The sequence below is a fragment of the Micropterus salmoides genome, unplaced genomic scaffold (genome assembly GCF_014851395.1).
Source record: "Micropterus salmoides isolate LMB-PRFRI ecotype aquatic unplaced genomic scaffold, ASM1485139v1 Ms_hic_scaffold_9, whole genome shotgun sequence".
NCBI classification, from domain to species: Eukaryota; Metazoa; Chordata; class Actinopteri; order Centrarchiformes; family Centrarchidae; genus Micropterus; species Micropterus salmoides.
Window position 1 is genome coordinate 19,342,575 of NW_024044681.1, and position 25,948 is coordinate 19,368,522.

The window sequence follows — 25,948 nt, forward strand, 5'->3', positions numbered from 1 at the left end:
TTTGTCAACAAAACAAAGACATTTGAAGACGTCTTCTTGGACTGGAAATTTTTGTATTTTTTGACATTTTACAGACCAAGTAATCTAGCCGAATATTCAGCAGAACAATTGATAATGAAAATAATCATTAGCTGCAGTCCCAGAGAGTATTATCTACTACTGTGGGCTAATAGGCCTACTAAAAAAAGCAACATCCCTCTGAAGGAGTTTGCACATTTGTACACTCAAAATTGCCAGAAAGATAATTGACTTTGAGTACTACAGCCACTGCAAACGTCCCTTTAACAATGATATTTAGTGGTGTGAATATTTGTTAGTTGTGAGTTTAAGAGAATGTTTCCAAATTGCATTTCTGTACATTTTTCCAGTAAATTTCTCTTTGGCTAATTAATCTAGTAATATTACCTGTAATCAAAAATGTGGGTCCTTTAGAAAATTATTTTCACAGAACTTTTAGAAACCCTCTTCAGATGTTGGTCTTTAAAATAAAGCAGGGACCATCACTGAATTCTCCCTGGTGAGATTTACTTAACCATGAAATCTCATTAAGACACATACTGGGAATGTTGTTTGGAACTAAATGAACCAAAGTGGAACATTCCTGGAAGATTATCACAAGGCTAAATGTCACCATATGGGGACCTTTGCAGAAGTGTTATGGGCTGTGTTTGCTGGGATTTTTATTATGCTAACAACAATAAAAGTAATAAAACAACATAAACTATCCCTGTAAACTGTGGGGTCATAGGATTTCATATAGGAATACTGTGATTACTACAATAGAGCCACATTTTCAGCCATTATGAGACAGTAGGAGTCACACTGAAGTATCACACAATGAAACATCTTGTGTTGATGTTATCATGGGGTTTCCTCCGATGTGTCTACATTTCATTGGACAGCAGGTAATCAGGGAGAGTTTGCACATCACACTCTTGAGCCCCCCCAGTATGCAGCGAGGTGATGAACCAGCTGATGCTTTGCCTCGACTTGAGATAACGGGGGGCAGCCTTCTGCTTTAAGATGCCCTCCCCCGGACCCGAGAAGTGGCCCAATCGCCCTCCTTTCCCAGTCACCTGATTCATGTACTGCCATTTTACACACACAAGTTTGACTGACAAAAATTGGCCTATCGGCAACCTCAACGCAGAAATACACCCTTTTTGTAAGGAGATTAAAAAAAAATCTCGGGGGGTGGGGGGAGGATAAAAAAAATAAATAAATAAACCCCCAGCTAAGGTTAGATGCAGCCAGCGCGGGGTGCTGTGTGGATCAGAGAGGTGTTTGCTGTCGGATCTCTGCGCACATTCCGAGGAGAAACCGGGCGAAGAAGACGGGAAAAAAGGGAAAGGACAATGCTGGGTCGTCTCTGAAAAATGAGTCTTCAGTCGTAGGGGATGCCGCATAGATCTGATAATAATCACCGGTAGTCCTTCGATTATTGCCATCGTTATTTCGGATTCAGCCGGTATCTCAGCCTTGGCAGCGGCTATTTCAGGGATACAGCTTAGGCTACTGTACATTGTCTTATATTCGCCTATTATCCCAAGCTGCTTTTGATGCTCTGAATAGATGCCTACATTGATTTTCAGCATATTTACATAGTCTAATATCTTACTTTCTGCAGCTGGCTCATCTTGATGCCGTCGACTGAATACAGAGAGCTTCCCTGGATGTGACCGTCTTATGTTTTATTTGGCCGCCGCATGAATTCTCCCACCGGATCCTCGCCGGTGTACGCTGCTGTCTTCCTCCTCCTCCTCCACCTCCACTTGCTCAGACGGCCGATTCTCGCAGAGGGCACTACCCTCCTCCCTGCCGCTAAAGACATTTTGAACGTCCTCCCCGGATCCCCCCACCCGGACTCGACCATCACTCCGCCTGCTTCCTCGTCCACCACCACCACCACCTCCTCCTCCTCAGTAACATGTCGGGACAGTCTTTGACGGACCGGATCGCCGCCGCGCAGCACAGCATGACCGGGTCTGCCATCAGCAAAGCCGTCTGCAAGGCCACGACGCATGAAGTCAGCGGACCCAAGAAGAAACACCTTGACTGTAGGTTAAGCATACCATCACGGCTTACTGTATAGATAGCCTGCATGCATCAAGCTACCAGCATCTTTCCTCACAAAGGATAGCTTGTACAAACACCCCCTCTCTCTTTCTGTCTCTCTCTCTTTCATCCGGCCCGGTTATGTTTGCAGCCTCTTTAATTAGGCACCGTTATACATTCCCTTAGATTAAAATGTGATTTTACGCAGCAAAGCATACCCTGCAGTGTCTCTCGCCATTAATGCACGCAGTCAATTTTGATGGCCTATAAGGCGAGGGGCAATCAGCCAGGGGCTATATGTGCATGTCATTCAGGGGAAATAGGCCACTCTGCTATAGGCTAATCATATTGCAACCAGCCGCTTTACAGTGTAGGCCTATCCATTATTAACGCCACTATCAAGCGGCGGCGCTTTATCCTCTGGAGACACTTCAGGACAGAGTGTGCTTTATTCCTGCAGCATCACCAACATTCTCTCTCCATTTCTACAATTTCACATTCAAGTTCACTGTCATGTCCTCTGGTGCATTATTATCGCTAATGAGTGTGTCACTGCTGTCCTGATGTGCTAGAAGAGAGAGAGAGAATGAGTGTGTACTGTACTGGTGGGTGTTAAAATGAGGTGTCAGTACAGATTCTTGATCACCACATTCAACTAACTACCTATGCATGTGCAAACTGCAGCAAATTATGTACACAGGGCGGAAGAGGATTCCTCACATGTACATTTTTAGAAGTGATTATTAGGTGGCTTTTCTGCCTCACCATACTTGACATGATCGATGGAGAGCAGGAGTAATCAATGGCGCTGCCAGTTAGACACACAGGCAAGTCAGTCAAACAGCTAGAAGAGACAGACAGACACAGACGGGTGCGGGCTGTGTGTGTGATGGGGTGGGGTGGGGTGGGGGTGTGGGGGGGTAGCAAGATGGCTAATCAAGAGGAAATGTGGATAAATCAGTCTGAGAGAAACAACAAGGCGGGTAGCCAAACAGCCGGAGAGTCAGTCATCCAGCTACACAGCCAGCCAGTGAGCCTGCAAGTTTGGCAGTGGATTAGTCGGTCATGTCCACAGCAGAGGTGACACTGGGAATTCTGGGCCCCCTCACAAGATGTGCCACTGGCGCCTTAACACAACACATCTAAATTAGGGCTGTATCACTTTGCTCAACTAAAAAGGCCACTAAATCAGAAAAACACCCAGTGGAGGTGTCTGAAAAGGTTCCGAAATAAGTTTCTAAATGCACTTAGGCCCCTTTTGTGACTCTTCAATTGCAACATTGGGTATTTACTGCTGCTCTGATTTCCTTATCTTGATGGTGACCGCCAGTAAAAGCTAATTATTTAGGTTTTTAATGGTATTACTGCTTCAGTCATTTGTGAGGCTGATGTTTTACATTTTGGCTTCTACAGATAGAAACGAGAGGATTTCTACAGTGCGTTGGCTGACAAACACTGGCTGTGGTTATATTTTTAATTTCTACAGAAAATCAAGAATATTGATGAGTCTAAATAAAGTATTGTAATAAGTGTGAATGAAAATGATCAGTTAAAGGGCATCGAGTGATTGGCACCGTCATTGGTTTATTATTGTGCTTACTACCGAAGCCTCAGTTTTTATAGGGACATGGTTCCCCTGCAGTTATTAAATGGTAGAAGGTCGTCCACCTTCGGCACTTGCCACAAGTTGGAGTCTCTCAGAAACTATTAAATGTCACGTAACTCAAGGGTGAGAGAACATTCTCTAAAAATAGAACCGGAGCATTTACATGACAAATTTTCATCTGTCAAATGGATTATAAAAAGGTTTATACCACCGCTCTCAAGGACAATGGAGTTTCTCTCAGAATGGGTCCGTTTATTCTGATTGTGGTAGTTGCACAAGACGATTTTGCCCTGATCCGGCTCTTATTCTGATCATTAGCGGAATAAAAAGCTCTGTGCCCAAGCAGAAACTGTAGGCCTGGCTCAATTCACCCCCCCTGGACGCTTGAATTGAATTTTTAGCTGAATGAATGTTTTGTACTTGAGCCATTCAGATGCAGCTGTTCCATGGACACAGCTAGCTTTCACAATAAAACACTTTCTATTTCCTCTGAGAGGGGCCCCTCTACTCCATCCAGGACATGATATAACATACGACTCTCCGTTTATTGACTGCAGAGGCTGCACTGAACTCTACTGAGTCGGCTGTACGACACTGTGGGTCGATCTTAGGTCTGACAGTTGTGGTGTGTGTGACCCACTCTCTCAATGTTCAACTCACCCTGACCACAGTTGGATCTGAGAGTCTCTTCTTACTCAACTTGTCTGGTTAAACAGGGTCATAAAAAGTGGCAGATACTTGGTCTGTATTTTGAGGTGATGGAAGGGTGCATAAAATCCCTCAGCAGAAATTACAATAGAAAATGGAACAAAATCAACGTGGGAGGCAGAATAGGTCCTAAAGGTACAAAATATAATGAAACAGAGGTGACTGGCAAAGCAGCCCATCAGTGGGATTGAAAGTTATTTCCACTGGAGCTAATCCATGCTAAGTTTTCAAACCTGAGAGGTTTGATAATTACAGACAACATTTCAGTTACCTTTAAAATATACTCCACTTGTTATTGATCCAAAGATAAGATGAATTGCTGATGAACACACGATAAATCAAATGCAGTGCTGGTCATTGAAGCTATATAGTTAGCAAACCCAAGTCTCATTGGCATTTTCTTTTTCATATGGTGTCATGACCTTGACAGACTGGTTGTTGATGTATACGGCCAATGTTGATTATTTACTACCCCATAGCAAATGATGAGCATGACAGACAGTGTAATGGGATTTCACTTTCACTAGGCAATATTCTGCGTGGCAGGGATCATTGAGAGTGGCGAAAGATACCAGATTCATCACAAGTAGAATAGCAATCAGGCCAAAAATGACCTTCTGTCCTGAAAGCATAGTTATTTGTTAGCATATGATTAATTTAGCTGTCTTGGCTGCAATAGTGAACTTTATGTTTGCAAAAAGCAACAAAAGGTGTTGAGAATAACCATGGGGAGAATTTGAAAGGATGATAGAAGAACACAAATACAATAAAGCCGCACCAATAGATGCCGTGGTTTTATTTAAGTACACAGACACACCTATGTGTCAGTATAATGATCCTAATTTCAATGCAGTTTCAGATTACAACTGTACAAAGATTGAAATTACTCACTGTATTTAAAGCAGAGGTCTTAAAACATCTTCAACAAAGTTTTTATTACATTTTACAGTAAAATGTCTTTATGAGAAGTCCCTCCAGTCACACATACTTCAAGATACTGGGTTTATATTTTAAACTGTGTTATTGATTTACATTATTTCCTACATGGACTGCAGTTTATCAATAATCCCAGTTGGCAATCACACAATCGATACTTCATCCCATCCCTCTGGCTATCTACACTGTCACATGTCGATGATTTAATCCTAGCTGATGTATTATTACTGGAAGGACTACACAGAGGTGCACCCAGCATGAAAGTATTTGACTGAATAAGCTCTATTATTTAGGTGTAGTTGTATTCAAGGAGAAGCACAATTGCTTTTTTATTATTCTGCAAAACAAAATTATATCTTTAAACAAGCTATGGTTGTGGCTCTGTTCTGTCATCGTCTGGTGTTAAAGACAGATACAAATTATAACTGCAAACTACAACGCAGTACTAACCTTCACCAAGACAACACAAGTGCTGAGGTGCTAACTTGTTGCAGCAGCTAGAAAGTGTGTTGCATGTCCACTTTGTCTTTGTGTGTTCGCTTTTGATAGGCAACCTTCGTATGTTGGAATCAATATGGACTATTAAGCCAAAAGGAAATTCACAAACCAGTAACAATGTGTAAAGCAGAACTCTGCCATTACCATATACGTTTTGATATGCCCTGAGATTTAATTAGGAAAAGGGAATTTGAAAAATAAAAATTATTTTGAATAAATATAGAAATATATAAAGAGTGCTAAATCCAGGGTTGTACTGTGATTGCACTTAGGTAGTACAGTCAGGTCTAAATATGCTTCAAAAATTCAAAATGTGTTTTTTTGGGAATCGTTTGATGGGTTTGTACATTGCTTTCTACAGGTCGCTCTCTACTTGGAGATATCGGGAGCACACAGGCCTTTAGATTTGGCCCTAATGCAGGGGACCAAATGTCATGATGTTAATGCAACAGATTGAGAGCCTGCCTGTCTGACTGCGGTGATAATTCAAGGCAGGCAAGTCGGACAAGTCGATGAAGACTATAATCAATATTGTTACAGTTATTATAGGCTGTGTTGTTGCCGCTGAGATTTTCACACTCAAAAATAGCATAAAATAAAGTCAAGCTGAACAGGATTGATGCATTAGCTGCGGTGAAATGCGGGTGCTCCGGGTTCCTTTGACATGCATTAAACATTTTACCGTGGTATCAACTGGGGCTCGTCGGTATCCAGCGTTTCAGCAGGCGCAGAAAACATCACAGAGGTTTCAAATAAACCCTGATAACCTCTGATCCCGTGGAAGAAACAGACCAAGCGTTTGCCTCAGAAACCAAAATGATTGAAGTTTTCTCACAGTAACTCACACAAATTCTCTCTCCGCCTGTCTTTGAATACAAGTTCACTTCTTCTCACACCCCAGTGGTTTCACTTACTGCATCAGGGCCGTATTTAATTTAGTTACTTTACTTGTTGTGTTCTGCTGTCAACTTCAAGTAAGGTTGCTTCTCATCTTGATTTTTAAATTTTGACATGAGAGATTTTATATGATTCAATTTACTTTCATCTCATCTGGTCTTATTTGTTAGACCAGTATTATCTTAAATAATCTGCACAATCTCTCTCTCTTTTTTTACAATACTACTGAGAACTTTGTGTTTTCTCACCTAAACAGGGATTTTCAGAGCAAATTAGTGAGATGATTGTAATTATTCAGAAAAAGATCTTAAACCTGCTGATAAATGTCACTGAATATATTTCATGGAGCAGCTGTACAGTAAGTGCACTATACAGTCCATTTTTATGAAGGGTTTTGCTGTAAAATGCACAAGGTCAAGTTTAGAGAAAAAAAATAAGCTAAGTTCTTTAACTAGGAGTCAGTAAATATTTGAGATTAAACATACTTCACATTTTGATCTTAAACCACAGAAATCCTTGAATAATTTAGGTCAACGTTCTACCAATGTGTCCTACTTGGATGTACAGTGTTCAGGGCTGAATTTTGAATCACCTGTTATCTGTATTTAATTAATTTGGGGACATATTGTTGTGAATATAAAACAAATCTTTTCATCTGTCTGACCTTTGAATCCGACACACAGCAGAACAGAATTTTCCTTTTGAAATGTGTTTAACATCTGCTTTGAACAGACATTTTACACTCTTTATGCTAGTCTCAGAGATTAAACATCGGGTCAACTTAGTTTTAGTTCATCACCACTAACAAAGATGCTCTGGAAGAAAACTCTTGAGTCATTATGACTTTTTTTTTTTAAATAATGTATCTCCTGAGTTGATTGTGGTGAAATAGAATTGACCTCGTAATGCCACTACTCATCTTCTGAGATGATATTGTATTGGCATTTTGGTGGAACAGGTAGGTAGCACTGTTGAATTACAGCCACAAAATGGAAAAGTGTGTGATACAGTAGCCCTGGTTCTGATTCTTCTGTCTAACAGTCTACTATTAAATAATCCTTTGTTCATTGATTTGTGTGCTGATATTGAGTGAGTCAAAATTAATACAGGGGTCGATAAGACTACATCATGGTTGTTCATTCATTCCATCGACTCATAATAACTCAACCTGTAAGATCTCTTTGGTTATAAATGATGATTATGACGTGTAGATGATGCTTTTACTCACAGTGGCTTACAGGGAGTGAACAGGCAGGGTTTGGGTTTAAGGACACATGAATGTTAATAATAGTCAAAACTGCAACTTTACAAATAATCTCTAAGATCTTGGCCACATTTCTGCAATCTTTGTTCTATTATTTGTATGTATATATATATATATATATATGTTTTTTTGTGTCCTCCAGACCTGATCCACTGCACCAATGAGCTGAACGTCAGCATCCCCCACCTGGCAGACACACTGCTGGAGCGCACAGCCAGCAACAGCTGGATAGTGGTTTTCAAAGCGCTCATCACCACACACCACCTCATGATGTACGGCAACGAGGTGAGCTGACCACACCAAACGTATGGAAGCCCAGAGCGGGCAAAGATCATTATTAGTAGTTTGTCATCTCGACACAACAAGCATGTTAAATATGATAAATAATTACAATCATGTTCACTCAGGTCTTTCATTCAAATGAGCTACAGATCGTCATACATTGTTTTGGGGTGCAGTTTTGCTAACTGAAAAATTTGAAAGGCTAAGAAACTACTCTGTTGGAAAGATAAATACTTTTTTCATTCATTCATGAATATTGCTGTCATAATCCTGGGTGCTCTGATTTATTTCAGATACAAAATCATGAAACAAAAACTACCTTACATAGCCTACCACACTCTCTATGTCTGGATTGCTTTGTCCAGTTAGTATGTAGCAATAGTATGCTGTAGAATATCAGGTGGAGCACACTAGATTAGTACTGAAATGATTTGTCAATTTTTAATTAATCAACGGACAGAAAACCAATCAACAATAATTTAGATAATCTATTAATTGTTTGAGTCCTTTATCAGGCAAAAAGAATAATACTTTTTATGTTATTTTGGAGTTTGGTCTAGAAATCAAGCATACTGAAGAGCACGTTGGGTCCTGGGAACCTGTGATGACATTTATTAACTGACCAAATGATTCATCTATTAATCGGGGAAACAATTTGCAGTTTATTTGATATTGTTGCGGCCCCACAGATGATGATGATGAGAAGCCAATGAAAGGATGAAACAAAGACATTTCCTCTACAATCTAATGTTATTTGTACCTCTGCCTCCAAACATACGCGTACACACACACACACACACACGCACAATTGGCTATAGCTCGAGTTGTTGATCTTATCCAGTGAATGACATTTTGCTTGCCAGGTTGTTACAATTTCTTCCCAACTCTTTCAGCAGGTTTATTTGAAGTTGTATCTTCCAAGTGTCCAACAAGGACTGATGAATATCTCGCTGACCCTCTTGAATAATCAAACAACAGCTTTTTGCAACACGATGTTTTGTAAATTTGTCAAGGATGCCTGGGTTTACCTGAGTAGAAAGAAAGCAGTTTGAGATTTTAAGTCCTCTACTTCCATGGTGGGGTGTATTTCCTGTTAAAACAGAATACTAGAATGGGATCATTGTAAACCAATTGGACATCATTAACAGTAAAGAGAGAAAGCGTTGTAGGGAAAGATTGTGAATGGTTTTATTGCGTAGGATTTTTGAAAACTTGTGTGGGTAGCTGGAGTCAGTACTCGATATTAAAATGGGCCACAATGTGTTGGTTGACCTGCTCGTACTTGGCAACCAAGACCAACACTGAGCCAAAAACAATACAAAAACACATTGTAAGTGATTATTGACAGGTGAGATACAGAAAAATACACCAGTTTTATAGTTTCAATGAACAATTGTTGTTTTTGCCGCATTATCAGTATTGGTTGTTGTGGAACATGTGATCTGTTATTTTACTGGCTAACTCCACCTACGCTGCCTGTGTCAAACCCTGACTAAGGGCAGTTACAGTTTTCCAGGAAGTCAGAGTTTCCACTTCAAGATTTTAAGTCAACAAACTCGGCCTCTATAAAAATGCTTGTAAAGCTGCAACTCCTGCCTACAAATGAACTATTCTCCTTGCTATTGTGCCTGCGTTGACATGGCTTGATATTGTCAGCATGAGATAAGTCCCTAACTCTTTCCACTGTCGTTTTTCCATCAGAGATTGATGCAGTACCTTGCCTCCAGAAACACGCTCTTCAACCTCAACAACTTTCTCGATAAGGCTGCACTACAAGGTGATTTAATGCCATTTGGCTGTTTGTATACTCAGCAGTGCTGTACGTCTAACAAAATGACTTTATGTCGGCCTTTCCCTGGCTCTGTAGGGGTATCAATAAGCCAATTTCAAAGGAAAACTACAGTACAGGACAGAAAAGCTACAGACAATGTTCTTTTTGTTTGATACGAGAAGCTGCTGAATGTTACTGAAAATGAAAACAAATGCTCAGTGACTTTGTAATTAAATGTATCTGAAAGTAAGAACCCTAACCCTCATAGAGAAGTTGGTCCATTTCATATGAAAAGGATTATGGTTTCTTGATCTAGTTTGAAAATAGACCATGGTAATCAGTCTGTAACTGCAGTGTCCCCTCTTTGCCTCCCCAGGGTATAACATGTCAACTTTCATCAGACGCTACAGCCGCTACCTGAATGAAAAAGCCATGTCTTACAGACTAGCAGCAGTGGACTTTACCAAGATGAAGAGAGGGTAACAAACTCAACACACACTACTGACATACACTAGTAGTACTGTATAGCCTATATATCATGGAGTTATATAAATGTTGGGGCATTATGGGCATTCTTAACCAAAAAGGATGTGAATATTATTTTATGTTCTACTTCAATTATGTAGGCCTAGCAAATACTGTTTTTTAAGTGAGCCTAATGGTGTGCTAAAAAAGGCTAAATGGTAAAATGTAGTGTAACAGTAGCACAAGCAGAAAAGAGTCATGAAGTCAGTAAACTGAACCAGTAATTGCCATCTATAAAGTTTGCTAACAATTTAGCTAACATTAACTACCACAAGCTGCTGGTCATACCAGACCAAATAAGGGTGTATTTGCAAAATCCTTTAAGGTATTGAACTGAGCAAGGGTGCATTTTTTTTGCATATAAATTCAACTTTTCATTTGTAGGAGGAATAATGTTAATTTTTCTTTCAAATGCCATTCCCTTTAAAATGTGTTTCTTGTCGCTAATCCACACTAAGAGCCTTTCTGCTATTATTTGTTCACCCTTTTGGTTTTAAAAGGAGCTCATTACAAACATTCAGATGTGATAAGTCCAGTGTGTGTGTTGCATGCGTGTTTGTGTGCATGTATTCATCTTTGTTACCAGGGCTGACGGCGTGATGCGCACCATGAACACAGAGAAGCTGATTAAGACTCTGCCCACCATTCAGAACCAGCTGGATGCACTGCTAGATTTCCAGGTAAAAGTCTAAGTTAAAACACACAAGATGTGTATTAAAATAAAGTGTAGCAGTCACTGCATTATCCTGATCCAATCTTTTTTTCCTCCAGCCTAACTCCAACGAGCTGACCAATGGGGTGATCAACACAGCTTTCATGTTGCTGTTTAAAGACTCCATACGGCTGTTTGCTGCTTACAACGAAGGGGTCATAAACATGCTGGGTAAACCACCATGCATACAATACAACAGATCCGGAGTTAATCCCTGTTGAGTCCATTTAGTATTTATGCATTAACTTGCCTATGATGTTGAGATCAGAAGACTGTGACTCCACTCAATCCTTCTTTAAGGGGAAATCAATTTTTCCTCCGACTGTCTCTCAAAGTCCAATTAAAGACTATAAAGATCACCTTCTTTTCTTCCATTAATTATTAAGCCAGTGAGGAGTCAGGGGCTGAGAACACACCATCGGACTCTTTAGTGAAGAGTTCATTAAATCATTCATTACTTAATTGACCTGATCTGAGGTGCTTCAGCTGTAGTTATATAGTAAGTGGGACTCCACATGGAGCATCCCAGCCTGCATGGACACCAGATGTGCCAGTTTATCAGGACAAAACTGTTCCAGATTAATTTTCTTAAGCAGTTCTTTTGATTGTATACACCTTATGTACATTATCGTCTAGCACCTCATTGGGCTAAAATAAATCCTAATTAAGTATTTCCATGTACTTGAACTAAATAAATAGTGATCATGTGTTGTTTCTGGACTTCTAATGCACAGAGAAATACTTTGACATGAAGAAGAACCAGTGCAAAGAAGCTTTGGAGATCTACAAGACATTCCTCAACAGGATGACCAAACTGTCCGAGTTTCTCAGAGTGGCAGAGGTAACGTCTCTTTGTCGTGTTAATCCTCGACAGAGGAAACAGAGAGGGCGAGAATATCGGTCTGGAGCGAATCTCGACGGTCTCCTCTCCTCTCCTATAAACATATCTCCATGCTCTTTTATCATTTTCTTCTGTTTGTCAGAAGAATTTAACCTGCAGAGAAATCCACTTAACCTGTTGAGATTTGCTCCAGACATCTGTTACTCTTGGGATCCTGATTTACGGTCCAAACCCAAAACTGACCGTAGATCAGTGTCCAGGGGTTTCTTCTCTTTAATCCTCCAAGGCTTTTTTTTGCCTCTAGATTTTCTCCTGTTTCTGTCCTTCTCTTGCCCTGACCTGGGGAGGGGGTAACTCCAAGACAGTGATAAATGGCAAAGTCTTAGCCTATCAGAGAGTCACTCATGTAGAGCTTCCAGTTGAGGGAACCCTTCGCGTGCTGCCTGTTCACATGCCTGCACTGCATGCCCAAGCAAGCTCTTTTTCTATCACTATCTCTGTCTCCTCTTCCTCTTATTTTATTTCCTCCATTTTCTTTAAAAAAAAGTAGTTTTCTTTATAATGGCTGTTGTCCAATTAACAGTTGCAGTCCATGCTAGGCTTCACAGTGAATATAAACAGCTGTATCCTCTGTAGACTGCTTAGCATTATCCTGTGCGCCATCTTCAAAGGCTTTCTCTCTGCTTGGTTTCGTTCCCATTTGGAAGAAGGTTTGGTGCAGCCGCTCGATCCAAAGAAACAAAAAACAAAAAAACAAACAGACTAACGTTGACTTTAAGGACCCATTCATTTTACCTGTCTAACAAAATGTGTGTTTGTCTGTTTGTGTGTCATCTGTGTCCCTCCCTTGTCTTTCTGTTCAAAGTCAACATTAGTTGAGTGTCTTCCTTTTGGATGTTTCTTACCTCGCAGTCACGTGACCTGTTGTCTGCCCTCTCCGCCCTGCCTGTTCAATCAGTCGGTGTGCTCAGCATTCATTTCAAACCAGTCTCCAGATCTCAGTGTGTGTGTGTGTGTGTGTACTTATAAGTGTGCGTGTACATGTACTGTGTATATAGGTGTTTGTATGCGTGTGCATGCGCCCTCCTTCCCTCTTCCTCTGTTGTCTTTTATTTGTTTTCCTTTCCAGCCACTGCATGAAGTAATGAATGCTTGGGTTTGATTCTTCTTTCTCCCTCCTCCTCCTCCTCCTCCTCCTCCTCCTCTTCCTCCTTCACACGCCTCTTCCCTTTTTTTTACTCTGTTGGGATTTATGGTTTATTCCTTGTTTTATTATTACATTTGGTTTATTTTTTATTTTGCCTCCCTCCTCCCTCCCCCACCCCTCCCTCCTTTTTTGTGACACAGCGAGTTGGGATAGATCAGGGCGACAGCCCCGATCTCACACAGGTCAGTCTACATCTCATCTCAATCAGTCACTCAACCAGTCAACCAGTATTTAAATCCGTCAAGTCAATCCCATAATGCTTCATTCTAAACGCTCCCGTTCCCTACTCACCCTACAGACCTGCCCACACTGCAGCTGCCCCGTCCTCTTCCTCTCTTCTTCACTCTCCTAAACTCCTTCGCCCTTTTCTCCTTTTCTCTCTGAACTGAGTTTAGAATAGAGAGGAAACAATAAATGAAGACCTGCAAATAGACTTTTTTATTCACAATTTCTAAGCATTAGAGCAGGAATTTCATTGTATTCTTATCTGAATCTTTGCAGAACAAATTTGACATAGAGGTAAGATTTGAAAGCGGCATTTATGCAGCTGAATAACAAAAGTTTTTAGCCTCTTTTTTGCATATTTCTATTTTAGATGTCCATGACCGGGGCTTAGTATCTGTCTGCATTTTTTCCAGCAGTCTTTCTGGCATTTTCACAGTGTAAATATCAAGGCTCGTCTCTTCATTCAAAGGCTTATCATACAAATAAGTCAGCACAGCTTTATGAAATAGGTTATTGCACATATAAGCAGTGTTCAAATCATTTTCCCGAAAAGATTATGTCCCTTTGCATTAGCTGTGGGGAGAGCAGCGAATGGTGTTTTATTAAATAGGTTTCTGCAAATATGACTTGGATAGGAGTACATAATGCCATCATAAGTACTGCATATCATGCTAAAAGCACCAAATACAACCTATCCTTTTCAGTGGACACATGATTGGATGTTTACAATGTGACAAATCAGGTAACAAACTGAAAAGGGCTAACTTATTTCAATTAATGTTTGTAGTGCTTATGAAGACCTTATATGCCCTTATTCAACAACATAGTGACCCATGCCTATACTGAGCTCTAGATATGTGTCTGTTTTACTTTTAAACCTTTAGCATATTCTAGATTTCTCTGAAGAAGGATATCCAGAATTCGCATTTTACTCTCTTTCCCCCTTAAAATAAGTATATGAGAAATCTTTTCTTTGCTTGTTGTGTTTGCATTGTGTTCTCTGGTGCTGAAATGTAAGGTTCTAGATGAAAACCGTGGTATCACATACGGTCAAAATGAGACCATTCATCCCTTTTGTTTTCCAATGAAGAGTGCCGGCCAGCTGCTCAATGTGCATACCAGGTTTTTCATCTGACGTTTACATTTCACGGAGTTAACTTCATTGGCTTCCAGTGGGATAAAGTTTTAGTACTTAGTTACTGCCTAATTTCCAAGCTAATTCAAATGAATAATATATTAATTTGACTTTTAACCTGATGTGGAATCCACGAGTTAACTCTTAATTTTTAGACTGTGATTTTCTTTACGTGTATGCGTGTGTAAGTATGGGTGTTTATGAGAGCGTTTGTGCACTGCTGGCCTCTGCATGGGCTCCTTAGATGGGTCAGAGATGTGTTTGTTGTGTTTCTACTCTGGAGCCCTGCAGCGACGATGCTCTGCTCTGTCCTGACCTGTCAGTCCCGCTGTGGACTCGCTTGCATGATCCAAGGCTGATGTGTGCATGCTGGTAAACCAAACCTGATGAAACCAAATGCAAAAAAAAAAGAAAAAAAAGAACAAGGAGCTGTCGTAGAGTAGATGATGAACCTGAGGATGATGTCTTGATTTTGCTGCTGCTTTGTGTGTGTGCGAATGTGAGCGAGTGAGAGAAAATGAGGAGGTGAGGAGATGGGAGTGAGAGAAAGCAGTGTGTCCCATTTTGTCCAATTGGCTGTAGTTTTAATGTTACCCCATCAACCCCCTACCCCCACCCCGATTTACCCTCCCTCCCCCAGGCACCCAGCTCTCTCCTGGAGGCTCTGGAGCAGCATCTAGCCTCTCTGGAGGGCAGGAAGCTCAAGGACCTCTCCACCGCCAGCAGGTACGATCAGATCTACAAGGTCAAGAAGTTACATAGATCTGATCTGATGAACAGCCACTTTATACTTCTGCTACTACTACTACTGTTGTTCCTACTGCAGTTATTAATACTACTAGTTACTGTTACTACTGCTGATGCATGTACTACTGCCACAACTACTACGGTTACACTACTAGTGAACTACTACTTTTATTACAAAACAAACAAGTCTAAGAGTATTTATTTCTTGCTAAAATAAAGTTTAGGTTGCAAAACACTATAAAGTGCAACTCAATGAAAAGAGCAAAGACAAACAAAACAAAGCAATACTGCAAATGTCTAAATTCCGCAGGCTTTGGAAAAACTATGTTTGTTTGTGTGTGTGTGTGTCTCCCCCTTAGATCCAGCACCTTGTCCAGTGCAGTGTCCTCTCTCTCCAGCACTGGGATCTCTCTCAGCCATATGGACGACAAAACAGAAGACAACAGACTGCAGCAACACAAGGCAAGACTCAGCTTACATGCGCATATAGATAGATTTAGCAGCTAATGCTACGCACCAACAATACTCTGCTGAATGAAACAACAATATGATCACTGCCAGTGTACATACCCATTTACAAAATAACTTTAAGCGCGCTGAAATCACTTTAGCGTGTGTGAACTGTGCACAAAACCGAACGCCAAGACCTTTTGTCCCCGCTGTTGAATGGACAAGTGCATTAATCCTGCAGTACAGTGAAATACACTGTCTGTCTCGGGCTGCTGGCCCGTAGCGTACAGAGCTGCACAGAGAATGAAAATGAAGTTACAATCTCAGGAGCCTCTGCAGTGGATTTTTCATTCAAACAAAGAAGCATCCAGGACAATCCAATTTTTTAAAGCACAGGGAAAACAAATATTTATGTTAGATCTTTTTTTTTGTTGTTTTTCCTTAGGAGGTTAACACTATTCATGTGTGCTGCAGGGCTATTTACAAACCATAGAAATCTCATATTATACTGTTGATGCTTCCTGTGCAGGAGGACGGTCATAAGGTGATCGACATTCAGACACCCAATGTCTCACCCAGCACCCAGTCAGTGGGCAGTGCCAACAGCAGCGGAGGGGCCACAGATCTCTTCTCCAACTCACCCATCGTACCCGTTAACAACCAGTGAGTCTTACATTGAGTTTGTCCAGCTTGAACTGTAATGTTACAGTTTTAAGTGTTTGTTGTTTCGTCTACAAACTACTAGCTACTGGCTTCTTGTTTCATTTCATCCCTTCACCCCAGTTCTTCAACAAGAGGCCTTTTGCCTGCCTGGCTGTCAGTGTGCATTTGATTTATGATTTTTTTTTGGTTACATAAAAATAAAATGAGAAAGAAAATCTCCTCTCCATTTTCCTTCCTGCAGTGTGCCAAACCTGACCAGTGAGCTGTTCACCCTGCAGCCTAACTTCACCCCCATCCAGACCACACACACTGTGCCCAACAATAACAATGCCTGGGGAGGTAGGCCTGCATACACAACCAAACACACACACACACACACACACACACATAATCATATAAACATACAACAAAGCATGCAAATAAATGCCCACTCACTCACTTACACACAAACACACACACACACACACACACACACACACACACACTGCTCAGAGCTGAATACACTGACTGTGATGCCCAGTTGTTTCATGCTCTTGACTCATTTCCCGTCTTTTCTCCTTTCATGTTACCATGGTAACCTTTCGATGTCAGGTGACCTGCTAAAGCCAGCCCCACCCACTCACATTCACAGCCCCGGAGCCCCTTTGCACTCTGGGAAAATGCTGCCCAATGATTTGGACTCTTCATTAGCCAACCTCGTTGGTAGTGAGTATATATAGTATCCCTCTCCAAATATTCAGTCATCGCCTCTCTATGTTTACTGTTATTCTTGTCTCGCCATGTTGTTTCCTTTCAGCTGATGTTATGTTTCTTTTTCCCCCTCTCAGATCTGCAGTTTGGGGGGAACCCTGCTAAAAAGTGAGTGGGTTTTCCTGACATCTCAAACTTAGCCCCAAGCAAAAATGACTCAGCTGTCTCTAGTTTTATCACTGTTCACACTCTCTTATGATTCATTATTTTATCAGGCCGGAGCTCCAGTGGAGTCAGCTGGTAGAGAAGAAGCCAACAGGAGGAAGTAGCTGGCAGTCAAAGACCATGTGCACCAGCACCAACTGGACTCACACCACCCATCCCATGGCACCTGCACCCATGCCCGTCCCTCAGATGGTAAATGCTACATTCAAGTTGTTGTCTGTTAGATACTAAGTTCTGGACAGATTCATCTCAGTGCAGGGTACTGTAAAGCCCCTACACACCCACTCACAAAGGTGTTTTCACTTATGTTGCCTGATTGGACCTCTACTCAAGACAGAGTGGACATATACAGACTCTGCTTGATTAACAGCTCACTCTTTTTCCTGTTATAAGCCGGGCAATTTACACTATTATCATTGAGTGTGCTCCAACGCAGATCTGACCAAGACAGTGCCATAGTGTCTGTTGGGTGTGACTTTCATTCCACTTCAAGTCGACACATAAAACCGCGGATGCCACTTATGTGGACTTGAATCGTAAGCTCTGTGCAGCAAGGAAAATACCAAGTATACAAACAGCAGTGTAAAACAACAACAGAGTCTGTTTCTTGTTTTGGTGGGATCCAGATGGAAAAGGCACTCCAGTGTCTCTGCCAACATTTTAAAGCTGTGAAAGATTAAATTAAAGTTTACCACAGTGTTGCCACTACACATCTCCACTTCTGTTTGATCATTAGCTGATGGCGATTCAACACCATATATGCTGCGCATTACTGTGTAATGAGTAGCATATTGATGGCTATATGTATAATTAGCCAGAATTATTGAAAACGTGTGTGTGTTGGCTTTACAGATGTTTTTAGTGCACTCGTTACCTTTTTATTGTTGCCACCTAGGACTGCAAATAACGATTATTTTTAAACTGTAAACGGATTAGTCTACAAAATATCACATTGAAAATGTCCAGCCTGTTTCCCAATGTTTCAAATTGCCTACATTTGGCATTTTTTGCTTGAAAAATAACTTTGTAACATCAAAATAGCTGCAAATTGCTTTACTGTCCATTGGCTAATCGTTGCAGCTCTAATATCATCACTTCCAAAGTACAGAAAAACCTCAGCCGACTCTTAACCTAAATTTATCATCACTCCCTACTAGTCCCCGACTAAGGATTTACATAGTTGAATCAGAATCATCAAGTCCTGCCTATAGTCGACTGATAGTCGAATCATGTGTGTTTTTGTCATAGACTGTGCACTAGGATTGCAAGCCGGGGAGGTGGGGGGTGGTAACACATGGTGGCTCGGCTTTCATCTTGAGAAACTGCAGAGCTGCAGTCGGTCTTCTGCAGAGTTTTGCGTGCATGCCCTGTTGCCAACAATTGCATGCACGTTGCGGTTTCATTTCAAGTAGCCGGCTATTTAAAAACAATATAATATTCTTTGTGTGGTTCATCAGCGGTGATAAATTATCCAACAGTCCCGCGAGGTGTGGACAACTCCGCACAACACCAGTGAAGCTGGGGCTCCGTCTCTTCGTTACAATTTTGGATTTATTCACGCACTTTAAAAACATTTATTTTTACATGTTTATTTACAGCATTAAACGTTGAAATGTATATTGTAATAGGCTGTATATTAACTTACTTGGAGAAAACTTGTAGTTCTATGTACAATCAGACGTTGAGCACCCCCATTTTGCCAAAGTGGCATGATCATTGTTTTGCTGCGACTGTGAGATTGACAGTCGAATCAGGCTCCGCCCATCGAAGCATAAAATCTTCGATTATTCAGGGTCAGCCCTACTATGTAGTGAATTTCATTACATGATAATGTAAACTACAAACCAAATCATCTGAAATAAAAATGAGAACAGACCATTAGCGTAGCGAGTTCTCTGGCAGGCAGCTACAAAATAACTAAAATCAACCTGACATTAAAGTCTCTATATTATACAGGATCAAGTCTGTCAATGTGTCCTTATTGTCAGGGAAGCACTCCTGTATTACTCCAGCAGAAACCCTTGGAAGACGTATTGTATTGTGTATGCCATCCATCATTTTGTCAAGTCAGTTTCTCCTAATGATATGACATCTCATTCTGGACTAAAGCTCGTCTAATACACCTGGCCAAATGTAACCTTTTTTTTCCCCCCTGCTACATTCAGGGCTTTTGAAGGAGCTCCCAAATGTGCCTCCATCCTTTGTGCTCCGCTCTTAATTATCTACACGTCTCTTCCATTCAATCTGGTTTCATCTTTTAATTTTTGACTGATTGACCTCGCAACTCAGACCGCTCATTTATTCAGCAAATGGCTCGGGAAGCCGGAGGCACGACTTGAATAGAAAGTAGAAGTGATTGGAACATGAGGAATGGGCAAAAGGTTTTTTTTAAAAAAGCAAAATAACTTCTCTGCTCATTTGGAGAAAAGGCACGAGCATGGCTTTTATTGTGGTGACTCTTTGTCTCTCCACAGAATGGGATGATCTATACTGGCTATGTAAGTACCTTTCTTCTCTTTACCTCCCCTTCACTCCTCTTTCTGCACCTGATTTCATCCTCCAAAAACCTCTGTTTGCTTTAAACAAAAATCCATACTTGTGGCACTCTAATTGTCAGGCTGTTGGTATTGTTTGGTGATACATGAATTATCGGAGGAGAGGGGAATTATTTTGCTTATTGTGCTGCCTTGGCATTGTTGTGTCATCCCTTATGGTTATTACAGACTGCCAATCTGCTACCTCAATTCAACATTGGTAAACCTCTTTTTGTTGCTCAGGATTAGGTGTCTTGCTACGTGCAAACAAATGCAAATGTTTACGAGAGTTTGGGGGCACCTTTGATGGGCTAGACATAAAGTTGACAGTATCAGGATCATGTTTAGGTCAAGATTAAGACTGTAGCTCAGCCAGAAAATGGTCTATTGTGTATGTTTCTTTCTTTCTATACAGGCTCCAGCCCCAGTGGCTTTTCCTATGACGACACCCCAAGTGCCTGTGTATGGAATGGTAAAGAACAGCATCTTCCTGTCATACATTCAGAAGTCTTTCATACATACTCTACTGGAATTCATCAACTCTAAATCTGTTTTTTTTTCTCTCTCTCACTTCCTTCTCCCTGATTTCCACCTGCACTCATCTGTCCCCCTGACCAGCTCCCTCCTCAGATGAGTCATCAGATGGGGGGCGTTCCCATGATGCCCCCACAAACTGTCATGTACAACCAGCCTGTCCTAAGACCCACCAATCCCTTTGGACCCATCCCGGGGACACAGGTATAACACACACACACACACACACACACACACACACAGATATATATTGCAAATTAATGTATATCTCATATAATGTAGGTAAAGGATCAGCCAGTTTGTTAGTTAGCCTATGAAAACAGTTTGTATTATTTCTTTTGTGGCTCTGGAGGGGCTTTGTCAAGTCTGACCCCCCCCCCCCCCCCCCCCCCCAGCTTTATTGGGGCCTTCTCGAGTTACAGCATTTATTAAATTCAATCCCTGAACTCGACCCACTCTAGGGACTAAAAGTCAAGATATCTTAGTTTCTGCTTTATATATATCTGTCTTTTGTAAGTCCCCAGTTCCCCCAAAAGTTTAGGGAAATAAGTTAATTGTTGTATCTTCTTATGTGACTCTCTGCAAGAAAGCAAATATGCACATTTCCCAAATTGTCAAGCTTTTTCTTTAATAATCTGCCCTTTTAATGCTGCTGTTAGGTGGCTGTTGGTGGTGTACAATGCAAATCTGGGTCCTACAGACAGTTTTTGAGAACAACTACAATGCAGTTTAATAATAGATTTTGTTAAGAGTTTGACTAGGCTTTTATTTATGAGCTCTAAGATTACAGAAATTACATTTTTCATTTCATTTCATTTCTATTTTAACCTCACAGTGTTTTAACTTGCACACATAAACATGAGGCAGTTGCCTAGTGAATACTTTGAGCTACCCCCTGAGGAAGCTTTTCTCCCAATAAATGTATGACATCTTTAGAGGCAATAAAGATGGTGTGAGCGGCAAACAATCCAATTTGAATCTTGACTGAATATCGGGCTGCTCTTAATTTTATGCTTTGGAATGTGTAGCTTAAAGGGAAGTAGTAACAATGGAGCTGCAGCCAGTTACGGTGGTTCTTGAACACTTGTCCTGTGAAGTGTAGGAAATTAGTAACTGAAGTAGAATTAGGCAAGGCACATGGAGAAAAACCTGGTAGACCAAATAAGAGTAAATTAAATAATTGCATCACAAAATGACGGCAATGTGTTGGGACATCTTAGGTGGATATAAACTATAAGTCTTTTTGAGTAATTGATGCACTATTTCATAGCTATTCTTAATGTTTTGGTAATTAGTGTTCAAGCTGTGGACCCTCCAAGAAGCAGGGTGAATTCATGTTGTCAGATCATTTTAAAATTGACCAGCAAATGTGCAATAAAAGTGTTTATCACAGCGAGAAATCATCAGTTGGTACGGCTACGAGACTATCAGGAGAACAAACAAGTATATTTTGACCAATTATTCAAAACATAACAGTAATATAATTGCTTACCGAGCACTCACGTTTACTGCGAAGCTGTTATTCCTGGCACTGCAGCAGGTAATATGCTTGTCAATAGATGCCTGAACACTTGATGAGGTGTTTTGTTGAACTAAATTACTCTCCCCCCCTTCCCGTCCTCTGCAGATGCACTTCATGTAGGGATGATGTGGTAACCATGGCAGCAAAGCAGAGAGAGGGAAGGCGAGAGGAAAGAGATGGAGAGAAAGAAGTCGAAGAAAACAAATCCAGAACCAAATCCAGTGCCGAAGGAAGAAAGAAGAGGACAGAGAGGACGAGGGAGGGGAGAGGAAGACGGAGCGAGGACCAGAGGACGGATAAAAGAAGAAATGCTGATGTCTGTTTTCATGTCGCCTGACCCTCTAATCTCCTCTCCTCTCTCCATGTGGCTACTGATCTCTCTGTCTTTGAATCTATTTTGCCGGGGCACCACAGGCTCCACATCATCCCACTCATCCTCTGTTTGATTTGCCAATTCAAGCTGCGATTACGACCTGTGATGACTGACAGCTCTATGGAAGTGCAGAAGCTCGGTTGCCACTTCCAGACCTCCTCGCCCCCAATAATTTTGTGTATAAAAACATACCCACTTCCCTCTCCATCCCACAACTGAATCAAACTCGGAGGACACACACACGTCTCTTTCAACGATTGGATTGTTTGCTGGCACTTTACTCAGTGTGAACTTTGCCAAGGCTTTATGTTTGTGAGATTTTAGCATCTTGTTCGGAGTGGTTCCCGGTCTGCGTGTCCTCCATCACCTGATGTCAGATATAATTGGTTTGAATGCGTGTATGTCCCTTTTTCTACATTTCAATGTGCTGCATTAACATTAACGTTTGAGTCTTTTTATGAGCTCTATTTGTTCTTAATTGCCAACTTCACATTAAGAATCCGGCGTGGAACGATAACTTTTGCGGGCGCGCTTGTGTGTGAGTGGATGGACATGGCTGTGTAGGGCATGTAATGTATGCGTTTCTCTCTTGGTACCTGATGTACTTGCTGTGTTGCCAGGTACCAATGTGTTACTGCACTGGAACTAACTGACGAAAGCACTGAGCCAGACCCAGGCATCGCATTTGGATGTAAACAAACCTCTTACACTAACTTTGCTACTTGGGGACGTGCTGTACACACTGTGTATTTTGTTCTTTTTTTGGCTCCTCTACAGCTGTGCAATATCATGCAATCCCGTTATTTTTTTTACCCCCTCCCATCTGTAAACTGTTTAGAAGCTGTTTCCTGCTGTAGTGTTGTACTTCTTGTGTCTACATCAGGTTTCTGTACAGAATGCAGTTACATTTTTTTCCATTTTATAACCTTTCCTCTCCTAACTCCTGTTCTGTTATACCCGTACTGCTCTAAAAGTAGTGAAAAATGCACTGACAGCCAGATAGAAAAGTGACTGCATATTAGTAAGGAGGTGATTCACAGTCTTGCCAATCAGAAATGGTCTAACTCCCTGTATGATGTCGTGAGCATCCGTCCTGTCCAAAATGAGTCCTTTACACTCCTTAAAAAACTACTGGATAAGCGTAATTACTGCAGAATATGTCTCACCTTTCCTTGGAGGAATTAAAGACATGTGTAACACACAGAGGGATTTGTTAATGTAGTGACAGGACGGCTAAAGGTCAGTCACAGGAGTCAAATGAGGACCAGACTAATGTCTGTTGATCACGACCCTAGTAATGCCTGCAGGGACGACATACAGATTAATTCGGACAGCCAGAGATGGGATGCTTTAATGAGACGTTAAATGTTAATATGGCTTTTCTGACAGATCCAAGTTCAAGTTAGACCCACAGACAGACATATATAGCACAAACCTTTGAAGAGGGGACAACGCTCTGCTGCACAAAAACCTAAAATCATTGCTGGGATGTACAGTTGAAAGGGGCAATAATCAATTGGGGATGAAGTTGTTTTCTATTGATTGTCTGTTCTATGTACATGTACTGTATGTTTGTTTGTGTGCACATGCCTTCCCATAGAGATAAACAGGGTCATGTTCCTCGGTTAGAGATGAAAGGTCTCTAGTGAGCTGGTAGCCTATACTAACGTAGCAGTGAGTGTTATTGTGAATGTGTCTCAGTCTCCATCTGTACAACCCGACATCAAATTAAGGTGGCTCTAGGATCGCTCATCCGCTGAAAAACGCAAAAAAGATCAAACCGAAAGCCCCAAGTCATCAGAGCTGGAGTCTCAAAGCGAACCTTTCCAGCCAACTGGAGCTGCACATCCTGCTGGCGGTTCCTAAAACAAATCGCCAGAGCATCACGACTGTGCGGTGGCGTATCGTATCGTCTCCCTTGAACTGTAACCGCTGGCTACGCAAAAAGCAACCTCCCTGCAGCTACAACTGTACTACCAGCAGAGCGAGAACTCAGTGTTAGAAATCGTCACCAAGCAGGCAGATATTCTCTGAGGTTTCTAAATAAGAGGCCAGCTGACATTTGGATATCTCCTTTGGAAAGTTCTTGTTTCACTTGCCACCATCACTCGTCGTTCCAGTGGTTTGTCTTTCTCCGTCAGCTGAATGCTCTTTTCATTGTGCACTTCACTCCCACGACGCAGCTCGATCCATCCTGGGCCAACCTCTGACTGTTACTGTGTCCTCTGTATATAGGTAATGCCGTTCATGTGTTTTTAGACGTGCTCTCTCTGTAAAGTGATCGAAGCCCCATTGGATGACGTACTGTATGTGGGACAATTTATTGCTGTATCTGTGTTTGAATGGTTGTATTTTGACGGTGTCATCATCCAGGGATGGGTGGGTGGGTTTGATGTTTGTGATGTTTGTGTCCATCTTGAGGAGGAAAGGGGTGGGGTTCTTTTTTTTGGGGGGGGGGATTTCATGGGTAAACTATCACAACTGGTCTATACCAAGAGTGTCTTCATCGAGGAAGTGGACAGGACAGGGTCTGTCCTCTTCGAAACAGGAACATTTTTTTGCACCAAAGTCATCATCAAAGCGCAGCTTCTTCTTATTCAAGGTCACTACGGATGGATGATATCAGAACTCAAAAGGATTTTTTTGTTCTTTTATTTTTAGAGACAAAGAAACTGTCATTTCTGTGCATGATTAAGTGTCGTCTTTTTATTGGCTTGTGTGCCCGGTAAAAGCATGACCATTGTGTGAACTCTCACTTACCGGTGTGTTTGGAAATGTTAAGGAAATTTCTCCATGAGATTTTTTACTTACCTCTTGACATGAACGTTCATTGACATTCATAATCAAATGTTTTACAATGTAGGGTCTGTAACTGTTTGAAGGCTGCCTCGCATGCAGAAATGCAACTTGCAAGTAAACCCATCGAACTTCAAACCCAGTTACCATAACTGCATCTTTGTAAAACACCATGGATGTCAATGCCAGTTATCACCTAGCTAGCTAGACATTGCAGTCTTGTAAAATCGCTCTTTATTAAAGCGTTGCTATTTTCAATACGTGTGTTTGAATGCTCGCTCCTTTTTCATACTATGCCAGCAGCATCATGGGAGGTTGGGATTGAAAGTCAAAGTACTGTAATATGTGTTTGGTCTGGTCCATATTGTGTGGTGTTTTTAACGTGTTTGCCCAGTCTCGTCCTGTATGTTGCCATCAACTGGACTTTTTCTTTCCCAGTCATCCTCTAAAGCACGCACTGGTTTCCTGAAACCAGGCTTAGATTCACCAGAAGCTTCGACTTTACTTTTGGACAATTTTGGCAACCCAGACCACAAAGTGTACAGACCTGGACATCAATGACATTGTTTTTAACCACATTGTTTAGGTGCAGATGGGTCAAATTTGGAACATAATTTAGTATTCCCATGTCTCCCCGTCATATCCCTGTACAATTTATTTTTTGTGGTTTAGTTTAATTATCAAGAATTCACACTCCACCCATTCTTCAGATCCCCTGCTAAATCAATGTAAAGGGGCACAGCATAATATAA

At 41.3% G+C, this 25,948-nt stretch overlaps 1 protein-coding gene across 3 annotated transcripts; it reads left to right on the plus strand.

Moving 5' to 3' along the window:
* The first annotated feature begins 1,112 nt into the window (after positions 1 to 1,112).
* On the plus strand, positions 1,113 to 25,456 carry LOC119896185 (phosphatidylinositol-binding clathrin assembly protein-like). 3 transcript variants are annotated; one of them, XM_038709684.1, is made up of 20 exons: positions 1,113 to 1,426; positions 1,628 to 2,057; positions 8,107 to 8,249; positions 9,948 to 10,023; positions 10,394 to 10,496; positions 11,129 to 11,222; positions 11,314 to 11,425; positions 11,989 to 12,095; positions 13,443 to 13,484; positions 15,303 to 15,388; positions 15,769 to 15,871; positions 16,389 to 16,522; positions 16,764 to 16,861; positions 17,114 to 17,227; positions 17,350 to 17,380; positions 17,488 to 17,629; positions 19,912 to 19,935; positions 20,387 to 20,443; positions 20,590 to 20,709; positions 22,133 to 25,456. In XM_038709684.1, the coding sequence occupies exons 2-20, from the start codon at positions 1,928 to 1,930 to the stop codon at positions 22,145 to 22,147; spliced, it is 1,731 nt and encodes a 576-aa protein (XP_038565612.1). In that variant the 5' UTR covers positions 1,113 to 1,426; positions 1,628 to 1,927; the 3' UTR covers positions 22,148 to 25,456. The 3 variants fall into 3 exon arrangements, with proteins under 3 accessions (XP_038565612.1, XP_038565611.1, XP_038565613.1); XM_038709683.1 differs by having other exon boundaries at positions 1,113 to 2,057; XM_038709685.1 differs by lacking the exon at positions 13,443 to 13,484 and having other exon boundaries at positions 1,113 to 2,057.
* The last annotated feature ends 492 nt before the right edge of the window (positions 25,457 to 25,948 follow it).